Source organism: Sesamum indicum, linkage group LG13 (assembly GCF_000512975.1).
Source record: "Sesamum indicum cultivar Zhongzhi No. 13 linkage group LG13, S_indicum_v1.0, whole genome shotgun sequence".
Taxonomy (NCBI): domain Eukaryota; kingdom Viridiplantae; phylum Streptophyta; class Magnoliopsida; order Lamiales; family Pedaliaceae; genus Sesamum; species Sesamum indicum.
The window spans coordinates 1,512,416-1,531,023 of record NC_026157.1 but is presented as its reverse complement, the minus strand read 5'-3'; the positions used below and the strand labels follow the sequence as shown (position 1 = coordinate 1,531,023).

Genomic DNA, 18,608 nt, shown 5'->3' with positions numbered 1-18,608 from the left:
TTCACATGCATTAGCATATGCAGATATATAAGAGTAGTTTGGTCAAAAAATATTTATACGATCTACAACAAGTCAGTAATAAGTCAATTGAGGGTAAATTTAAATTTTCGTTCATTTTTTTTTATGATATCAAGAAATTCAGTTAGTTTTAACTAATAGATGGATCTATATCAATGTTACTAAATGTAATTTTCTAAATTATAGAAAACTTACATATAATTACACCTTAACCTCAGAGATGGACCGTGTAATTATCATTTTAAAATCATAAGTTGATAATTACTTCTCTTAAATTGTTTCAAACACTCATGATGTATACCAAGTACTTGATTGAATTTCTATTCCAAAATCTATTGTATCTTCCATTCTATGTATAAAATCTTTTTTAAATAAAATAAATAACATAATCTTTCAACACATTACTTTCTCTATATTATATAAAATAAAATATATAAGACAGAACAGGAACCATACAATTCCAGAACTGATAAGAGCCATAAAATGAACAGCACAAGTTCTTACATTAGAAGACCACAGACCAAAGGAGAGAGATACAATACCCTATCAATTCAATTTCAATTGTGTCTATATAATTGTTCTTACAATTATTGACTAAATCATTTTTAAGGTACTATACATCAGTCAAATGATAAAACATTTCTGTTGAATTTTTCTTTGATAAGAAGCTAAACATGTCATCATGAACTCCTCCGGCCTGTTCTTGACAGCGTCGGTCTCCAAATTATAGCAGTCGGGTCTGGACAAATTTGGTATGGGATTTTTCTTACAGGAACTTCTGGCACACTGCAATACCATTTAAAAGTTGAATAATATTTTATAATACTAGTCATCTGACACATCATATTTTTTTTTCAAAAACTATAGGGAATGGGTACGGGGATTTTTTTTCGGGGTCCCATTTATCAAAAAATCCCATTATATTGTTAAGTACATTCTTCGTCGAATTAGATCGATGAGAAGTACAACACATTGTGGCACACCGTTTCTACATGAAAATAATGAATAATCTTTCACGTTTTAAAATATATTATAAATAAAAGTAAAAAATATAAACCAATATAACACAAAAAAGAAAGAAAAAAAGAACTAATTTATCAGTTAATCTAAAAATTTAATAGTTAAATAAATTAATTATCTTATCAATTACGGGTATTTTTGACTTCATAAAAAATTAGTACGATTGTTGTCATTAACCGTCGTTTGTGAGTACCGAGAACCTTCATTTTCATATTAGTATAAATGAATGTTGTTAATATAATCTGATTGCTACCGACTCAAATAATATAAAAATGTCGTAGTTCGCTTGTTCTATTCTTTTTTCGTCAATGTGTTTAGTTAGTATATTTTTAGGATAAATTATAACGATTTTTTTTAAATTTAGCATAATTATAAATACCTTCTCATTATGAAATAGTTGTGAATTTAACATATGCACACAAAAAAAGAAAAACATATGTTGTGTGAATTGAACCAAGAAAGAACTAAAAATCTCACCTAAGTGTAGATATATCAATTTGTGAGAAACCCATCTTGTTAGAGCAACCTTGGATTGAAATAGTTCTGGATGTCAGAGTTGTTGAATCCTTCACTGCAAGAACCTTACAATTCAAATTCCTGGTGATATTGTTTTGGGGCGTTATCAACCTACACAATTATACACGAAAATACGGTACAAAACACCAAACTACATTAGTTGATGATACAAGCAATGAAGCTGATTTTGAGGTTATGAAGGACTATAGAAGATTACAAATATCAAGCTGGTTGGTTTCATTATCAAAGGTTTATTTTTCAGGGTTAGTTACACTTAAATCCTCTTTGAACACGAGAAATTACGCTTTTCTTCAAAAAAGTTTTGAAATTATACTTACACCCCTTCGAAGATTCTTCCTTTACACATTCCCGTTAGGGTTTGGACAAAAAATGCTAATGCTAACAAGAAAAGTTACATAAATTTTCAATTTTGCTCCTCATTTAATATTTTCATGTATATTTTGGTACTTATAAAGGGATAATGTAATATATATATGTACACTCGAAAATTATGTAATTTTTTTATTAGCGTCGGCATTTTTTGTCCAAATCTTAACGAAAAAATTTCAGGTATTAAACAGTAAATTTTTTGAGGGGTGTAAGTGTAATTTTGAAATTTCTTTGGAGGAAAGTGTATTTTCGCATTTTTAGAGGGGGTTTAAGTGTAATTAACCCTATTTTTAATTGTAGGCTATTTAAAATCCTAAAATTTTGGTCTATTATAAAATATCACGTTTTTTCATGCAAAAAATTATCATGAAAACATCCTAATCTGAACATATTTTCATTCTATAACGATCTTTTCATGCAAATTAAATATTATGACAAAATGTCCTAACTAAAATACATTTTTTCATTCTATCACGTAATTTCAAACATATTCTCGTTTATCACAGAAACCTACTAAAAACACAATAATTCACCTGAAAATACTGAAAATGAAAACAAAACAGAAAAATGCTTCAAAGAGCCCAGTGAAACCATAAAGGTTTAAATCTCCTAGTAGAAAAAATCGTCAAAAATTCTTTTGTCAACGAAAAAAAAAAAGGAAAAAACAAAATACCTCGTCGCTCGGGGCTTTTTGCTCATTTCTTTTTCATAATGGGATTTTTTGAAAATATTTTTCTTAATTTCTTTTGTATATCATAGTATAATCATGCACAAATAATAGGATTTTTTGATAATATTTTTCATAATTTCTTTTGTATATCATAGTATACTCATGCACAAATAATAGGATTTTTTGATAATATATTTCATAATTTCTTTTATATATGATAGTATACTCATGTACAGAAAAACATATAGTATTAATTATAGAATGGAATCTTCTAGTCTCACCTTGGATAATCCATTACTTCAACAAATTAATTTTTTTATTCACCCATAAAAAAATATAATTTTTTATTTTAAATTCTATTACATTTTATGTTCTATTTAATATATACATCTATGTGAACAAAAATTACCATATTTAATTAGAAAATATCTTGTACACGTAGTTTTTGTATATATTAAATGGGATACACTACGACAAAATAACTCAATTGCTACAATAAAATTTGATATTAAAAATTTTACTTGTTAACTATCTCGATGCTAATTTTTTTTTTTTTCGTCGCTATCAAGCTATTTTCTTGTAGTGGTAGAAGACGCAACATAATTTAAATATCACGATTTCATTTTTGTTCATATCTACATAGTTATTTATATTTGCAAGTAATTATTCTATTTCACAAAGTGTGTATTTTAAGAAATTACCCAAAAAAAAAGTGTATATTTTAAGCAATATTTTGTATACTTGTGTAGGAAATGGAATATAAGACAAACTTACCAACTTAATTAAAACAATTATGAATTACTATCTAACTTCTCATGATTATTGGCTTAATCAAACAATATCATTAGTCTCTTGTCATGATTATCTAAAAAATTGCTATTTAAATTTAGTAAGGGAAAAATATTTATTTTAGTCCGCTAAGTATGCTTAATTTTAATTTTAGTTTGATAACTATGTTTATTTTTGTTTAGGTCCAGTAACTTACGAAATTGCTTACTTTTAGTCCTCTAGCAGATTTTCGAACAATTTTACCCCTATGCAACTTTTGAAAGACAGTTTTAGTCCATATGCACTCATAGGGGTAAAATTGTCCGAGAATCTGCCAGATGACTAAAAGTAAGCAATTTCGTATGTTACTAGACCTAAATAAAAATGAACATAGTAATCGGACTAAAATTAAAATTAGGCATACTTAACGTACTAAAATAATACTTTTCCCATTTAGTAATAACAAAGCATAATACCTCACAACAAAAGAATGAATTATCCTCTATTTTATGTATCACTATTGCTTAAAAACTTGTAAATAAATACCATCACTATAAAAAGAAATTGAGTTTTTACTACATTATAAATGACCACAGCTTAAAGATTATGGTAAATCAATACTATTAACAATGATTAAATAAAAATCAAAGCAAAAACTTAAATTCTTACCATAATTAATCAAGATTTCCTTATGGGTTTTAGCCATAGTCAAAAGATTTGTCATGATTTTGGACATACCTAATGTTTTGGTCATACCTGTAGAAACGACTAATAGTCGTTCCGAACCGTGGTTGATTTGCATTTACCACGATTTTCTTCTTTTGGTCATACTAATTAACTAATCGTAGTGAAAAATCATATTTTTTCTACTGTATCCACTAGAGTCAAACAAAATCAATATGAAAAACTTACCCTATGTTTGTTTTTATTTTTAAGTTATCTCCGGAATGAGTCAAAACATACCTAATGTTTGTCATCAAATGAAAACATCTTATTTGGACGTTTTTAACTGTTTTAGCATAAATACATACACATATATATACGCACACATATATATAAAAAAGACATGATTTGACAATGAACAATAATTTTTGTCTTCTGAAACACAACATTAAACATATAATACTTTTTAAATTATTCTAAAAGATAAATCCAAACATACATACTATCTCTAACACATACTTATTTATATTTGTTTTTTTTCTCTCTATCTTCACAAACATTCAAAAAAAACATTCCAAACACTGTTAAATTCTTATAGGATTAGATAAAAACGTTTATGATAAATTACATATTTATAATTTTTTTTTTGAAGAATCTTGATATGTTATATATATATATATATATGGATTTGTGTTTTTAGGCCTTAATTCACAATTCTTGAGTAAAATTATTATTTTAATTTGTTTAAAATAGAAATTAATTTTTTGTATTTATAAAACTTCTAATGAATTTTAAAAAGCACCTTTGGGTCAAGTTCTTTTAAACTAAAATAATAAATATAAACTTATATATTAGTAATGATTAAAAAAATTATATAAATGATTCATATAATTATTATAGACGCACGAAAAAAATATAATTTTTGACTATGGTTAATTACTATAACCAAAAGAGAAAATTGTGGCAAATACAACTCGACCACGGCTTCTCAAAGGCCATTAGCCGTAATGTCTACAAGTGTGGCCAAAATATTAGCCATGGCTAAAACTTTGGCAAAGGTTTTGGCTATGACTAAAACCATGACAAATATTGACTAACCGTGGTAAAAATTTAAATTTATATTTTAATTTTATTTAACCATAAATAATAATATGATTCACCATGATTTTAAAACCGTGGTCATTAATAGTGTAATAATACCTCAAAGAAAAAAAGATTAGTGACGAAATGAAATGAAAATTAAAATGTGAAGCTTTTTGTAAATTTATGTAATAATACACACACATATAAATTTATATGCTATTATTGCTACAACATTGAACAGAATTTAATAAATTAACCCATTCCTAAATCCAAACTCAATTATTTAAACTGGAAGCCCTGAAATTGAAACAGGAGACCCTACTTTACCTGTCTCAATTGCCATCTATCCCATGATCTCAGCAGTCTTATAATAATAATAATAGAAAAGAATAATTATCATAAAAGAAGGAAAAGATAGAGAAAACAGTAGAAGACAAACAGGCAAGTTTTTGCAGGCAGAGGGCCCATTCTTTTATGTCACTTGTTCTTCTTCCTTCCGGGTAAGGGGGGGTGTTGACCAACCACACACCATCATCACAACAATCATCAATTCAATTCATCATCAACCCCATCAATCTCAATCAGCAAGAACCAAGCACGCAAGAATTAGCCGATTTTCACTTACCTGTAGAGAAAGCTACGATCATGAAGTCCCAACACAAGTGTGGAGGCGCCGATCTCTCTCACGACCGCCGCTACCCGTCGGCCCTCGTGGTCACCTTCCGTCACAATAATCTCAGTCTTCGTCTGCGACACAGCGCCACTTACACTCTTAAGTAATTTGCATAGCCCATTCAACAAGAGAGAGAGAGAGAGAGAGAGAGAGAGGTGTTGATTTGTACGTACGTTGGGAAAAGAGTTGCAGATGTCTTTGAAGGAGAGAGCTAAATGGAAGCCTTTGAGGCGGAGTCGTCTAAGCTTTTTCTTGTTTCTGGATCTTGGAGCTGTGGGATAAACATGTAGAAGTATAACCACATCTCCATAACGAAGGATGTTGTGAAGTGCCCACTGCAGAGCAGTTCTCGCAATCTCCACGTCTTCCACCACTATCACTATCTTTTCCATTCTAATTCAATCCCTTTCTGGACAGCTCTTACTTCACTGTAGATTTTGTCTGAAAGGATGCAATAGATCGATGTTGAGCTCAAGGATAGTCAGCTCCCACTCGGTTTTTTTTTTTTGAAAGGGTGAAATGGCCGGCGTGGGGGGAGTTTATAGAGCTGCGAACGGGACACCGGATGGTAGATTCAAGCTTTGACATAGGTCAATCTTATGTGGACATCAATATGCTATGTTACTATTGTTATGGGTTCATATAGCATTGCTAATTTAGTTCTTCCTTGACCTCTTGTGTCAATTTTATAGTTAGTATGATTTTGACTGTTTATCTGAACATGTGAATTATGCACAAGTAATGAGTAACATCTAAGGCCATGATTAATATATAAGAATTAAATTAAGCAGGATTTTGAATTAATTTAAAAATGGAATAAGAATGGGAAATGAATCATATTTGAATAGTATTTTTATAATTGCTTTACACAAGAAATCATAAGGGCAATCAAATTGGCATTCCTTAGTTGACTCCATTCACACTATTGATCATTATAGTATTGGAAGAAAATAGCTTGTGTGACAAGTTTGCCCTTTAATATATATATGTGTGTGTGAATATATGATGCCCTCTAAAATTTTCGAATTTGGCCCACGAGCATAGCAGGTGAACTTCTAGATTTGAGGTCAGCGAGTCCATCAGTAGGGAAGAAAGATCCATAGGCCTATCTTCTACTTTACTGAACTAGCAAACGTAAGAAATATGCTTATTTCAGTCAGATATGTTATCATACAGTTGGATGGATACGTCATATAACTGTAAATTTTTGCAAGAGCGGAAAAACAACGAAATTAGGCTGACACCATTTAGATCCTTCTAAACTCGCGAGGATTGAGCTTTTCAGACTAAAAATATGCTTCAACAAGTGATACATTGCTTCAAAATCAAGTTATATGTGTTACTATTGTAAGAAAGCATGTCTGAGAAAAGTGAGAATTCTATAAACGTTATTCTCATTTTAAAGTGGTCCTAAAAAATCTCATTTAAGGAACAAAATTGAGATTTTTATCTCTCCAATCTTCTTGATTCTAATACTCTTGCCAGAATAGGTGACCAAAAGCCAATTAAATTGGCAATTTTGAGAAGTATTCAAGCAATTTTTATATAAGCAATATTGTCCTGATGAATATGGTATTTATTCATCTTTCGCACATGTATCTGTTGTGCTTATATTGACACTGCGCAGATCGCCATCAAGAGTACCAAACTAGCCTTGAGCTCATTATGGCATGAGTTAATGGAACCAATTCGAAAGGCATTGCCTTTGATGATGACCCAAGAGTTAAGAGATCTTGGCCCCAAACCTGCAATTAAAGAATAGGGCTGTAAACTTGTAGCGGCAGATTCAAGTATTGCTTGCACGAGGTCATTGCTAGATTCTGGTGAAGTGGCAACAATTGAACTATAGGAAGTGCAAACTCCTAAAGATTCAAGTCAACCCAACACCTCTAGGGTTGAAGATTGAGAGATTAACCTTAGCCCAATGGTAGGCACCTCTAAGACTAACACTAACGATTCTGTTTCTTCTATTTTTTCTTGGCAAGGTATACTAAAGAATGTGGAAAAACTGGTTTCCCGTATAGGACTCAACCTAAGCAAGACCGTGGTACACTCATTTGGAAAATAAAAATCAGATCTGATGCTCAAATGGTTGAAATCAGAAGAGGTTCGAGAATGGTATTATTTTGAAACACTGGTTTTTGTTCGTATGTCATCAAGATTTCTGGAGATCTAAAAACTTCCAAAATGGATTACTAGGGTAGTATGTGATGCATGGTAAAACAATCTCCACTTAAAATGTGGAGATATTTTTGAGCTAAAGTTCATTTCAGCAGCCCTAGGAATCGCGGGAAAGGGTCTCATCCAACAATTATTAAATTGTAGAGACCTGACATGGTAGCCTTTAACAAAGTCACGGCTGCCACAGGAGAAACTCCTCTAGTACATCCCTTAGCGAAGATGAATATCTACCAGAAGAGTTTATGAAGTCTGGGTCTGTCTCACTGAGATGGATAAAGTCAAGTATCCATTTTAAATATTTTTCAATAAATTAAATAGATCATTCATGTTGAACTATATGACAGGGAAGAGCACTGAGTCTATAGAGAGCGTATTCGAGAAGAAAAGAATGCTGGGAGAATAAGCTACATACAACGGAGACTACCAGGAAGCATGCCTGCAACATGATGCATGTGGGACAATGGAATAAGCACATATGCCCTGGCTGCGAAAAACAAGTAAATCCTTATTCAAAATTAAAATTCGCGTAACCCAAAAAACCCAAACCAAACCAAAAAAGGGTAAAAAAGGAACTAATTTTTCAAAACGAGGTAAAAACCTCAAAATGTGAAAAAACAGAAGGAGGACTATCGGTAGAAGATGAGAAGAAAGCCAGCAATAAAAAAAGTAAAGGATACCAGTAGGCAAGCACATGGTCGACAAGCCATAATGACCCAGTTGGAAAGTGAAAATCCAAAATAGGTGACGAACTCAATAACACCATCTAAAATAAGTTTGAATTCCGTGAGCTATTATAAATAAGGAGCATGGAAGAAGATGGGGATCATCGAAAATTTTCTCCAACTCGTCAACCGATTATATTTTGAGTCTTTTAATGTTCTTAGTGTTAGCAATTTCAGTTCATGGGGATTTTCCCTACGAATGTTGTCCTCTTCATTATGAGAGGCTAAATAGTTGTCGCTATGGAGGAAAGAATATCTATATAATATTTCAACTATTTCTTCAACATTCGAGGGTTTTGTTCAACTGGTTAGTCCTAAACCTTGTTAAGTCTCTATTTTGGAGTATCTTTATACCTTAAGGTAGGAAACAAAATAGGGTTATGCTATTTGTTGCTATGGTAGTGTGGTTGGAGGAAGTCCATAAAATCGAGAACTTGAAATATCTAGTGCAAGGTGGTCACACGAGGCATGAAGTTATGGAGGCTTATTTTTGTTTTCGGAAGCATGTTGGACCTAATTTTCTAACATATGGGACTTTTATTCATCAAAACAGCAAAATAATTTGGTCATAGAACTAATAGTGTTAAAATTTTTAGAAGCTTTGGGACTACAAGTTCGGCCACATAAAGCAAGGGACTAAAAGCGAGGATGACCCTATTTAATGGGACCAAAAGTGCAGTTAAACCTTAATTTTATGAATCCATTACACTTAATTAATTAAGTCCAATCAAATATAATTAATCCAACTAATTATTTTTGGGCCATTTTTAATTAATGAATTCAAATTAAGTCTATCTACTAATTAATTAATTAATCCAATTCACTAACTAATTAGCGCAAACCTCTTAAATTAATCAAATTAATTCAAAGGCCAATTCCAAACTTTAATTAATCTAGTTAATTAAATTTTGGATCATCCATCTAATGAACAACTCCACATAAATGGTCCTATCATCTCCCAAAGGGTATAGTTTAATCCAATTGAATGAATTCTCCTCTTTCAGATTTAATTATAAATTGATCCCATCACTTAACATTGATTTGTATGCTACTCTTTAGGTTCGCCATCAATAGACTTGGGCTTGTATTACACAATTAATTAAATTAAATTAAATTAATTATTTTTTATTAATCAATAATAAAAAATAGTATGTTTCCAGGTTTGGCCATCTAGTAACCATCAGTGACACTGGAGACTAGGTGAATAGTGGCGTAAATATTTACGCTATGAGTTCCATACGATACGAGTACTATTGCCAATCGTCTTTCGGCCTTAATCTAGGGCATAGAATTAGGCTTTGGTTCCCATTCTTGACTAGACATCCATTCTTCATATTTGAGATCCGTTTACTCTACTGATTGTCGTATAAATTTCCTTCCCCCACAGTCAATCACTGTGGACATAGACTTAAAGAGTCTAAACCATCTCAGAGTGCTTAGGAGATCTTGTTATCATAATACTAACAGGGGATTGATTCTTTCTTGGAATACATCGTCCTCACTACATACTCCGACCTGAACTGGGCAGGGCTTGTAATAGCCATATATATATATATATATATATATATATATATATATATATCAACATACTCACCGCTCGCCAAATCTAAGATACAGTCTTCATATATAGACGACTGTCATGATTTTTGATGTTCGGAGACTATCCCGTACTATCGAAATCAAGAATTCCTGTCATACCAACCATTCACTCAATGGTTCCATATGACAATTTTTAACTGACCCACTATCGAAATACTTAGTGCAAGTCTGTATAGGACTCTCGAAGCCCCATCTCGAAATCCTCAACTTAGAATGTTTCAAATCGAATCTCAAAATTTAACTTCATTGTTGCCAACTATGCTTAGCCTAACACCCCTAGTTTAGTTTTTCGGTCTGTGGGTGTTTGTTGTGACTTGAAACACTGTTCAATATAAGTGGTGAAGACAACAAACACTAATGCCTAATAAACATTTACTATGTTCATCATGATAATATTATTTTAGATAAACATTGATGAATAGTTCCCCAAACAGCTAATCCAATTAGCTTTTTGGTCGCATATTCTAACAACCTCCCACTCGACCACTAAGCCAATCACTCATGTCACTAAGAATCTTCTTAGCATGAGCAATCTATGATATTAGCCGGGTCTCATGGGTCTACTATATTTTCTGCTATACCAATTTAAACCTTTTCTCACATAAAAACATCAACAAGGAAGAAATAGAGACTGATTCAAATAAATCTTCAATTGAGTTAGAATAATTACAACTAAGGGGATAGGCTTCAAACCTATGAAAGCCTGTCGTAATTCTTTCGAAGAATGAAAGTGTTAAACAAAATTATGGTAGGATCATACAACTTCATATTATTTTCTAATATGTTTACTACTAGTTTAGTGGTAACATAATTAGTAAATATATGGAGAGTTTACATAAAATTATCCAAGTGCGTACACATAATCTTGGTACAAATAAATACTCCAAACTAAACTAAATATATATCAATTGATTATAACAACAAATTCAAATGTATAATATATATATATTAGATTGTAATTTAGACATAATTAAATAAAATACTAAATTACTGATTATGCTTACTTTTATATAGATATTGAAATACCAAACTTTTATGATGATCTAAAGTTAAAATATGAGATCGGCTTGAGCATAATTCTAATATATTGTAAATATCTGTATATTAACCTAATAAACTATTATAATGTAGTTAAATATATAATAGTATTTAAAATTTAAAGAAAAGTAAAAAAAGACTCACGAGCCGAATCTTAAAATTTCGAATAAAAATACATTGGCATGAGCTCGGCTAATCAAGAAGCAGGCAGCTGGAGCTCGAAATGTTCGAGCTCTAGTTGAGCTTTATATGAGCCAGTTCACCAAGCTTGGGAGCAGGTGTGGCTCATTTTCCACCCCATAAATTAGATATATAGAATTAGATTCATATCTATTTTGCATATCAGGCAAAACTTAGACACTAAAAATAAATAAATAAATAAACCTAATACATTTCATGTTACCCAAACTTTTATAATTAAAAAAATAACTTAGATACTAATTATTATTAATAATAATAAATTTCTATAATATAGTATAATATGAAAATAGATATAAATTAATCTATATTAGTTTTTGTTAGATTCCTACAAAAAGCTAAGTTTGTTCAAAATTCACATATGATAAAACACTAGCCTTAACTCACTTTGGTATATGCAATTAAATAAATTTTTATTTTATCATAGGACTATAATTTATATATATATATATAAAACAGTAAAAAATTAGGCAATGTAAAAACTTTATTCATAGAATTGTTAATTACATGTGTTCAAAGATGGTGCTTTGTAGGTACGACAAACTTGTTCAAAATAAAGTAATCTCTATTCCTGAAAAGTAGTCATGATCAGTAACCGATGGCTCTGAATGGTCTACTATTACTATAAATTCATAATTGATGTATGCAAAGAACTCGAATTATTAACTAAATCAACATCAATAAAAACTTTAGAAGGCAATGGCAATAAATTTCATTACAATTCTCTTCTTTTTGCCTTTGTTGGCAATAAATGTTAACGCTCAGGGGCCCATGACATATGATATCACAAAGTATGGTGCAAAATCTGGTGGAGATATCAGTCAGGTTTAACCAATACTATCTACCTCATTTATGTGTTCAGTTGATTCCGTTTGTTTTTATGTAAATATATTTGTTGAAAAAAACATGCATTTGCATGTTAGGCTCTAATGGATGCTTGGAAGGAGGCATGCAATTCAACTTCCCCAAGCACAATAGTGGTACCACGAGGAACCTGGTCTCTTAGTCAAGTGAAACTATTAGGCCCCAATAAGGCCCCTCTCGAGCTTCAAGTCCAAGGAACCTTGCAAGCCAATCCTAATCCCGGTCAATTGCCTAATAAAGAAGGTGAATGGATCACTATCAATTATGTCAATTATTTCACCCTATCAGGTGGTGGAGTTTTTGATGGTCAAGGACAAGAAGCCTGGAAGCAAAACGATTGCCACAAAAATAGAAATTGTGCCAAGCTTCCCATGGTAAGTCCTACCTCCCTGTATATCCTCAATTATTTCAAATAGAATAGGTATACAAATTAACAACCCATAATCACATGCTTTGTGCAGAATCTTAGCTTCAATTTCGTCAACAACTCCATAATTCGTGATGTGACCACAAAAGATAGCAAGAATTTCCACGTGAATTGTATATCGAGCCATAATGTGACGTTCCTCCGATTCACAGTTTCAGCCCCTGGAGATAGCCCAAACACTGATGGTATCCATCTGGGTCGTGACACGATGATCAATATCAAAGATTCCATCATAAAAACAGGAGACGATTGTGTCTCAATTGGAGACGAGAGCAAAGAAATTCACATCCAGAATGTAACTTGTGGTCCAGGACACGGTATTAGCGTTGGAAGCCTTGGTGGGTATGCAGAAGAAAAGGATGTGCAAGGGATATATGTGACAAATTGCACCTTTATTGGCACAACAAATGGCGTCAGGGTGAAGACATGGCCCTCTGCCCCAGCAACGTTGACTGTCAGTGATTTGCATTTTGAAGATTTAATCATGGATAATGTTAGCAGTCCCATTATCATTGATCAAGAATATTGTCCACACAATCTTTGCAAAAAAGATGTAAGTTTCTCAATTTGTGATCCAAATTTTCTAACCCTTCATTTTAAAATAATTTAGACTCTTAGTATACTGATTATATTTTATTTGTTGATTATTTTACAGAGACCATCATCTATCAAGATCACTAACGTCAGCATTAAGAACGTACGGGGCACGACAAATACTGCAGAGGCGGTGACGTTTATTTGCAGTGGTCTTAAGCCATGCGAGAATGTAGAGGTGGGTGACATTGATCTTACATATAATGGAAATCAAGGTCCTATCACCACCAAATGTGCCAATGTCAAACCCAAATTTGTCGGCAAGCAGAATCCACCAGTGTGTGCCACTACTGCCCAGTCTGCTTAATCAGTTTCTTTCACATCAATTTCATATACTTTTTAGTTGAGAATAAAATTTTTGTTTCAATTAGCCTCTTGAAGACTAACTACAATTTATTGGGAGTTTAGCTCATAAGAGAAGTGACCCACTTTTATTTTCCCCTGACATGATGAACAATGTAAAAATAAAATTGGAGCACTTCCTAAACCTGTGAGTTCTTTTAGATGACAACTTTGCTATTAAGTAAATTATTGATGTACGTTAAGTATTCGTGTGACTAATTGTAAATCATATTTAAAATTTTTCAACTATCTAAATTTTCAAGTGGATGGATCAGTATACTATTAGGCACCTGCTTAAAACGTGTAATTATCGTCATCAAATTGTGATAGTTAGTGAAACAAGGGGAACAAATTGTGAGTTTCAGTTATTCAAATAGTTTATTAACATTGCGTCTCTAATTGCATTATTTATAAAGCAGTTATCCATAATTGGTAATCAAGAAATTATACTAATGTACCCACTATATCTTTCACAATACTCATATGGCAACATCAACTAGTAACCTTTTTTAAAAAAAAAAAAAAAAAGTTTAGTGTCTATCTGTACTATAAATAATGTGAAAGCACTCTTTTGGTGTCTCACTTAATTTGTACTATAAATTAAGGAAAAACGTCTCTTTAGTATCTTCCTTATTTTTGGTCTTTTGTTTTTGTTTTTTCTTTTCTTTTGAACAACCTAACTTCCAGCACTACCAGCAATATTAGTTGTGTTCATGCTTATGACTGCTTAAAACGCAATAACAAACCTGGACTTGGAATCACTAAAGATTCCAGCACAACCCGAAGGTCACGGATTTCCGAGGAAAAAGCAATCGATATGAAATAGAGTGGGACAACTCAGGAGCGCGGCGAAAGAGCAAAAAAGCAAAAAATAAAATAAATGAACGATATTTAAAGGGTGTAGCATTGAATCTTCCCGGGCTATCGGTGTATAAACCCAGAAATAAGAAAGTAAAATATCCATGTTATAGGCTATGGAGAAAATGAGAAGCAATATTTAAACGATAAACATTACTCTGGTCATTTTCTTTAATCTGTTACATGCATTCAACTCCTTTCCGGTGTACGTCCACATAAGATTTCAACATAGGAGACCTCTAATATCGTCCACACGACCACAAGGAATATGGAAGTTGTCCTCGTGCTTGGAAGAAACAAATCTAGTCAACTAGGTTACTTCCTTATCTCTACCAACTTTCTATGACTCCTCCACTACTACTCATGGCCAAAACGATCAACCCCAATCAAACCCTAGCAACCGTTTTTACTCTCTATATAAGGTAGGTTGACCTAGAAAACATCAACATGGTGCATTTGGTCGGACTAGATTATTTTGCCCAACAAATTAAATTGAGCCCAATAACAAACTCAGTTGGGCTTATTATTTAATTTAGTTAAATTAAATATCCAATAGAAAAAGCAAAAAATGCAAATAATTAATTTAATGAAAAATAGCATATGTGGTCCCCTAGGTTGGGGTAGTTCTAACTTGGGTCCTTTACTTTTCAGACCAATAGATTTAGTCACGTAACTTTTGTAAAAATAACATTTAGTCCAATTTCATTTCTATATGCATCCTAATTCCATTCTCATTCCAAATGGTATAAGCGAATAGGCTTATTGAAGTAAAACTTGTTCATATTACATATTTGATAAATTAACCACTAATGGATGAGAGTTCAAAGTATGGAATCAAATGAAAGTACAAGTTACAATGACAACAGGGAATATTTTCAAATCTTGGAAGCACATTAAAGGAATTTTCTTATGAAAATTCTTGAAAAATTTGACAATAGTCTGAGAAGGATTAACTCAAGTCTTATAGAGGAAAAGGGAAAGGCGAAGGAGATTTCAGAGCCTAAGATCCGAAAGGATCTAATGTTTGAAGGTATCAGATCCATAAAATAATTGAGGTATCAAGGGTAGATATATCGAATCTATAGGAGTTTGCAGAATCCTTTTCCGAACATGGGATTATGGATTCGGTCAGTGTCCAAAATAACGAAATCACTCTAGCACTACCATCACCCGAGGGAAGTACAGGTTCAAATGATCCTTTACTAGATCATCCAATCAGAGAAAGTACGGATTTCTATACCAACACCATCCCGATCTTTCTGCGAACTAGATTAAGAAAAAATCTAGGACGAAATTCCATAATAGTGCCTAAAAATTACACCTTGGGTAAGGAAAACGCTCCAGCCTTCAATATCCTTATGGCACTATACTCAACCTAGATGTTATTGACTTCCGAAACATTGAGAAACTGACTGACGAATGGGTTACAATCCTTAATATAACAACAACTACGTTCAAACTCGATGAGGAAAGCTTCATGCGACTATCGACATTAAGCTTGGAGAATTCTATCAAGATCGATTGGGATAATACCCCTGAAGACACCAAAGTAAGTATCCTAGCTGGAGAGCTAAATAGCATAATTGTTAAAAGACTAAAAGGGATCATCATGGTACATTTCACTAGAGATGGATATTTCGAAAAAGTAGAGCTGAAAAGCTAGAGACTACTCACAATCTCTTTTTGGCGTCAAACTAAGGAATATTTCTGAAGTAGATGAATATATATTTACTGATTTTGTAAGTTTTTCTTTTAGAGTGGAGTAGCAACAGAAATAGCTACCACTTGCAAAGCTCTATAGTCCATGGAAGGAATGTTAATGCAATCATACAAGGTACCCAAAGGACAATTGGATTCATTTGCAAGAAGAATGTATTTCCTCAAATACTAACTAAGGAATTGTTGTTATCCAACATTCATTAATAAAATACAGAGAGAGATTGAGAGGTAACATCAAAGAACCCTTCTCTATTGTGATAATGATAATTTTTCAATAATTATAGGATAATCGAGCAAGCCAAGTAAGAGGAAGAATCAGAATAGTGACCCCTACCCCAGGAGTGTCCAAATCAAAGACGAAATCATAAAAATCTGGATAGAAAATAGGACCAATAAGAGTTTGATCTGAAGGATCAAGACAAACAAAAGTGAGATCCACGGAAGAACCACTATAAAGAGAACTTTCAGACGAGCCAATATTAGAGCCAATAAAAGTTTGAAGGACAGGAATTGCTGGACATGCGGAGTGAAAGGACATATGTCTCTAGACTGCGCATAGAAATGTGGTGAATTACTAAAATTTCAAGCCATCGACGACATCCTAGATGCAATTTACTATGGTGATTTGGTACCCATATACCAATTTAAACCTTTTTCTCACATAAAAACATCAACGAGGAAGAAATAGAGACTGATTCGATTAAATCTTCAATTGAGTTAGAATAATTACAACTAAGGGGATAGGCTTCAAACCTATGAAAGCCTGTCGTAATTCTATCGAAGAAATTACAACTAATAGGCTTCAAACCTATGAAAGCCTGTCGTAATTCTATCGAAGAATGAAAGTGTTAAACAAAATTATGGTATGGTAGTACAACTTCATATTATTTTCTAATATGTTTACTACTAGTTTAGTGGTAACATAATTAGTAAATATATGGAGAGTTTACATAAAATTATCCAAGTGCGTACACATAATCTTGGTACAAATAAATACTCCAAACTAAATATATAAAATATCAATTGATTATAACAACAAATTCAAATGTATAATATATATATTAGATTGTAATTTAGACATAATTAAATAAAATACTAAATTACTGATTATGCTTACTTTTATATAGATATTGAAATACCAAACTTTTATGATGATCTAAAGTTAAAATATGAGATCGGCTTGAGCATAATTCTAATATATTGTAAATATCTGTATATTAACCTAATAAACTATTATAATGTAGTTAAATATATAATAGTATTTAAAATTTAAAGAAAAGTAAAAAAAGACTCACGAGCCGAATCTTAAAATTTCGAATAAAAATACATTGGCATGAGCTCGGCTAATCAAGAAGCAGGCAGCTGGAGCTCGAAATGTTCGAGCTCTAGTTGAGCTTTATATGAGCCAGTTCACCAAGCTTGGGAGCAGGTGTGGCTCATTTTCCACCCCATAAATTAGATATATAGAATTAGATTCATATCTATTTTGCATATCAGGCAAAACTTAGACACTAAAAATAAATAAATAAATAAACCTAATACATTTCATGTTACCCAAACTTTTATAATTAAAAAAATAACTTAGATACTAATTATTATTAATAATAATAAATTTCTATAATATAGTATAATATGAAAATAGATATAAATTAATCTATATTAGTTTTTGTTAGATTCCTACAAAAAGCTAAGTTTGTTCAAAATTCACATATGATAAAACACTAGCCTTAACTCACTTTGGTATATGCAATTAAATAAATTTTTATTTTATCATAGGACTATAATTTATATATATATATATAAAACAGTAAAAAATTAGGCAATGTAAAAACTTTATTCATAGAATTGTTAATTACATGTGTTCAAAGATGGTGCTTTGTAGGTACGACAAACTTGTTCAAAATAAAGTAATCTCTATTCCTGAAAAGTAGTCATGATCAGTAACCGATGGCTCTGAATGGTCTACTATTACTATAAATTCATAATTGATGTATGCAAAGAACTCGAATTATTAACTACATCAACATCAATAAAAACTTTAGAAGGCAATGGCAATAAACTTCATTACAATTCTCTTATTTTTGCCTTTGTTGGCAATAAATGTTAACGCTCAGGGGCCCATGACATATGATATCACAAAGTATGGTGCAAAATCTGGTGGAGATATCAGTCAGGTTTAACCAATACTATCTACCTCATTTATGTGTTCAGTTGATTCCGTTTGTTTTTATGTAAATATATTTGTTGAAAAAAACATGCATTTGC

The 18,608-nt window shown here is 31.8% G+C and overlaps 2 protein-coding genes across 3 annotated transcripts; one reads left to right on the top strand and one right to left on the bottom strand.

Moving 5' to 3' along the window:
• LOC105176077 lies at positions 477-6,502 on the bottom strand. 2 transcript variants are annotated; one of them, XM_011098776.2, is made up of 4 exons: positions 5,975-6,502; positions 5,754-5,875; positions 1,516-1,635; positions 477-804 (listed from the first exon to the last, which is right to left on the bottom strand). In XM_011098776.2, exons 1-4 carry the CDS (start codon positions 6,191-6,193, stop codon positions 699-701), a joined length of 567 nt encoding a protein of 188 aa, XP_011097078.1. In that variant the 5' UTR covers positions 6,194-6,502; the 3' UTR covers positions 477-698. The 2 variants fall into 2 exon arrangements, with proteins under 2 accessions (XP_011097078.1, XP_011097077.1); XM_011098775.2 differs by having other exon boundaries at positions 1,516-1,665; positions 5,975-6,495.
• Positions 12,211-14,012, top strand: LOC105176078 (polygalacturonase-like). The gene is made up of 4 exons (XM_011098777.2): positions 12,211-12,364; positions 12,463-12,777; positions 12,865-13,383; positions 13,486-14,012. Exons 1-4 carry the CDS (start codon positions 12,239-12,241, stop codon positions 13,729-13,731), a joined length of 1,206 nt encoding a protein of 401 aa, XP_011097079.1. The 5' UTR covers positions 12,211-12,238; the 3' UTR covers positions 13,732-14,012.

What these genes read in the sequence shown, in the direction of transcription:
- LOC105176078 (XM_011098777.2), top strand. Translation starts at nt 12,239, where the DNA reads ATGGCAATAAATTTCATTACAATTCTCTTCTTTTTGCCTTTGTTGGCA. An exon ending in CTGGTGGAGATATCAGTCAG is followed by an intron (nt 12,365 to 12,462) that starts GTTTAACCAATA and finishes TTTGCATGTTAG; the next exon opens with GCTCTAATGGATGCTTGGAA. An exon ending in ATTGTGCCAAGCTTCCCATG is followed by an intron (nt 12,778 to 12,864) that starts GTAAGTCCTACC and finishes TGCTTTGTGCAG; the next exon opens with AATCTTAGCTTCAATTTCGT.
- LOC105176077 (XM_011098775.2), bottom strand. Translation starts at nt 6,193, where the DNA reads ATGGAAAAGATAGTGATAGTGGTGGAAGACGTGGAGATTGCGAGAACT. An exon ending in GATCGTAGCTTTCTCTACAG is followed by an intron (nt 1,666 to 5,753) that starts GTAAGTGAAAAT and finishes ATAATTGTGTAG; the next exon opens with GTTGATAACGCCCCAAAACA. An exon ending in ATTGATATATCTACACTTAG is followed by an intron (nt 805 to 1,515) that starts GTGAGATTTTTA and finishes ATGGTATTGCAG; the next exon opens with TGTGCCAGAAGTTCCTGTAA.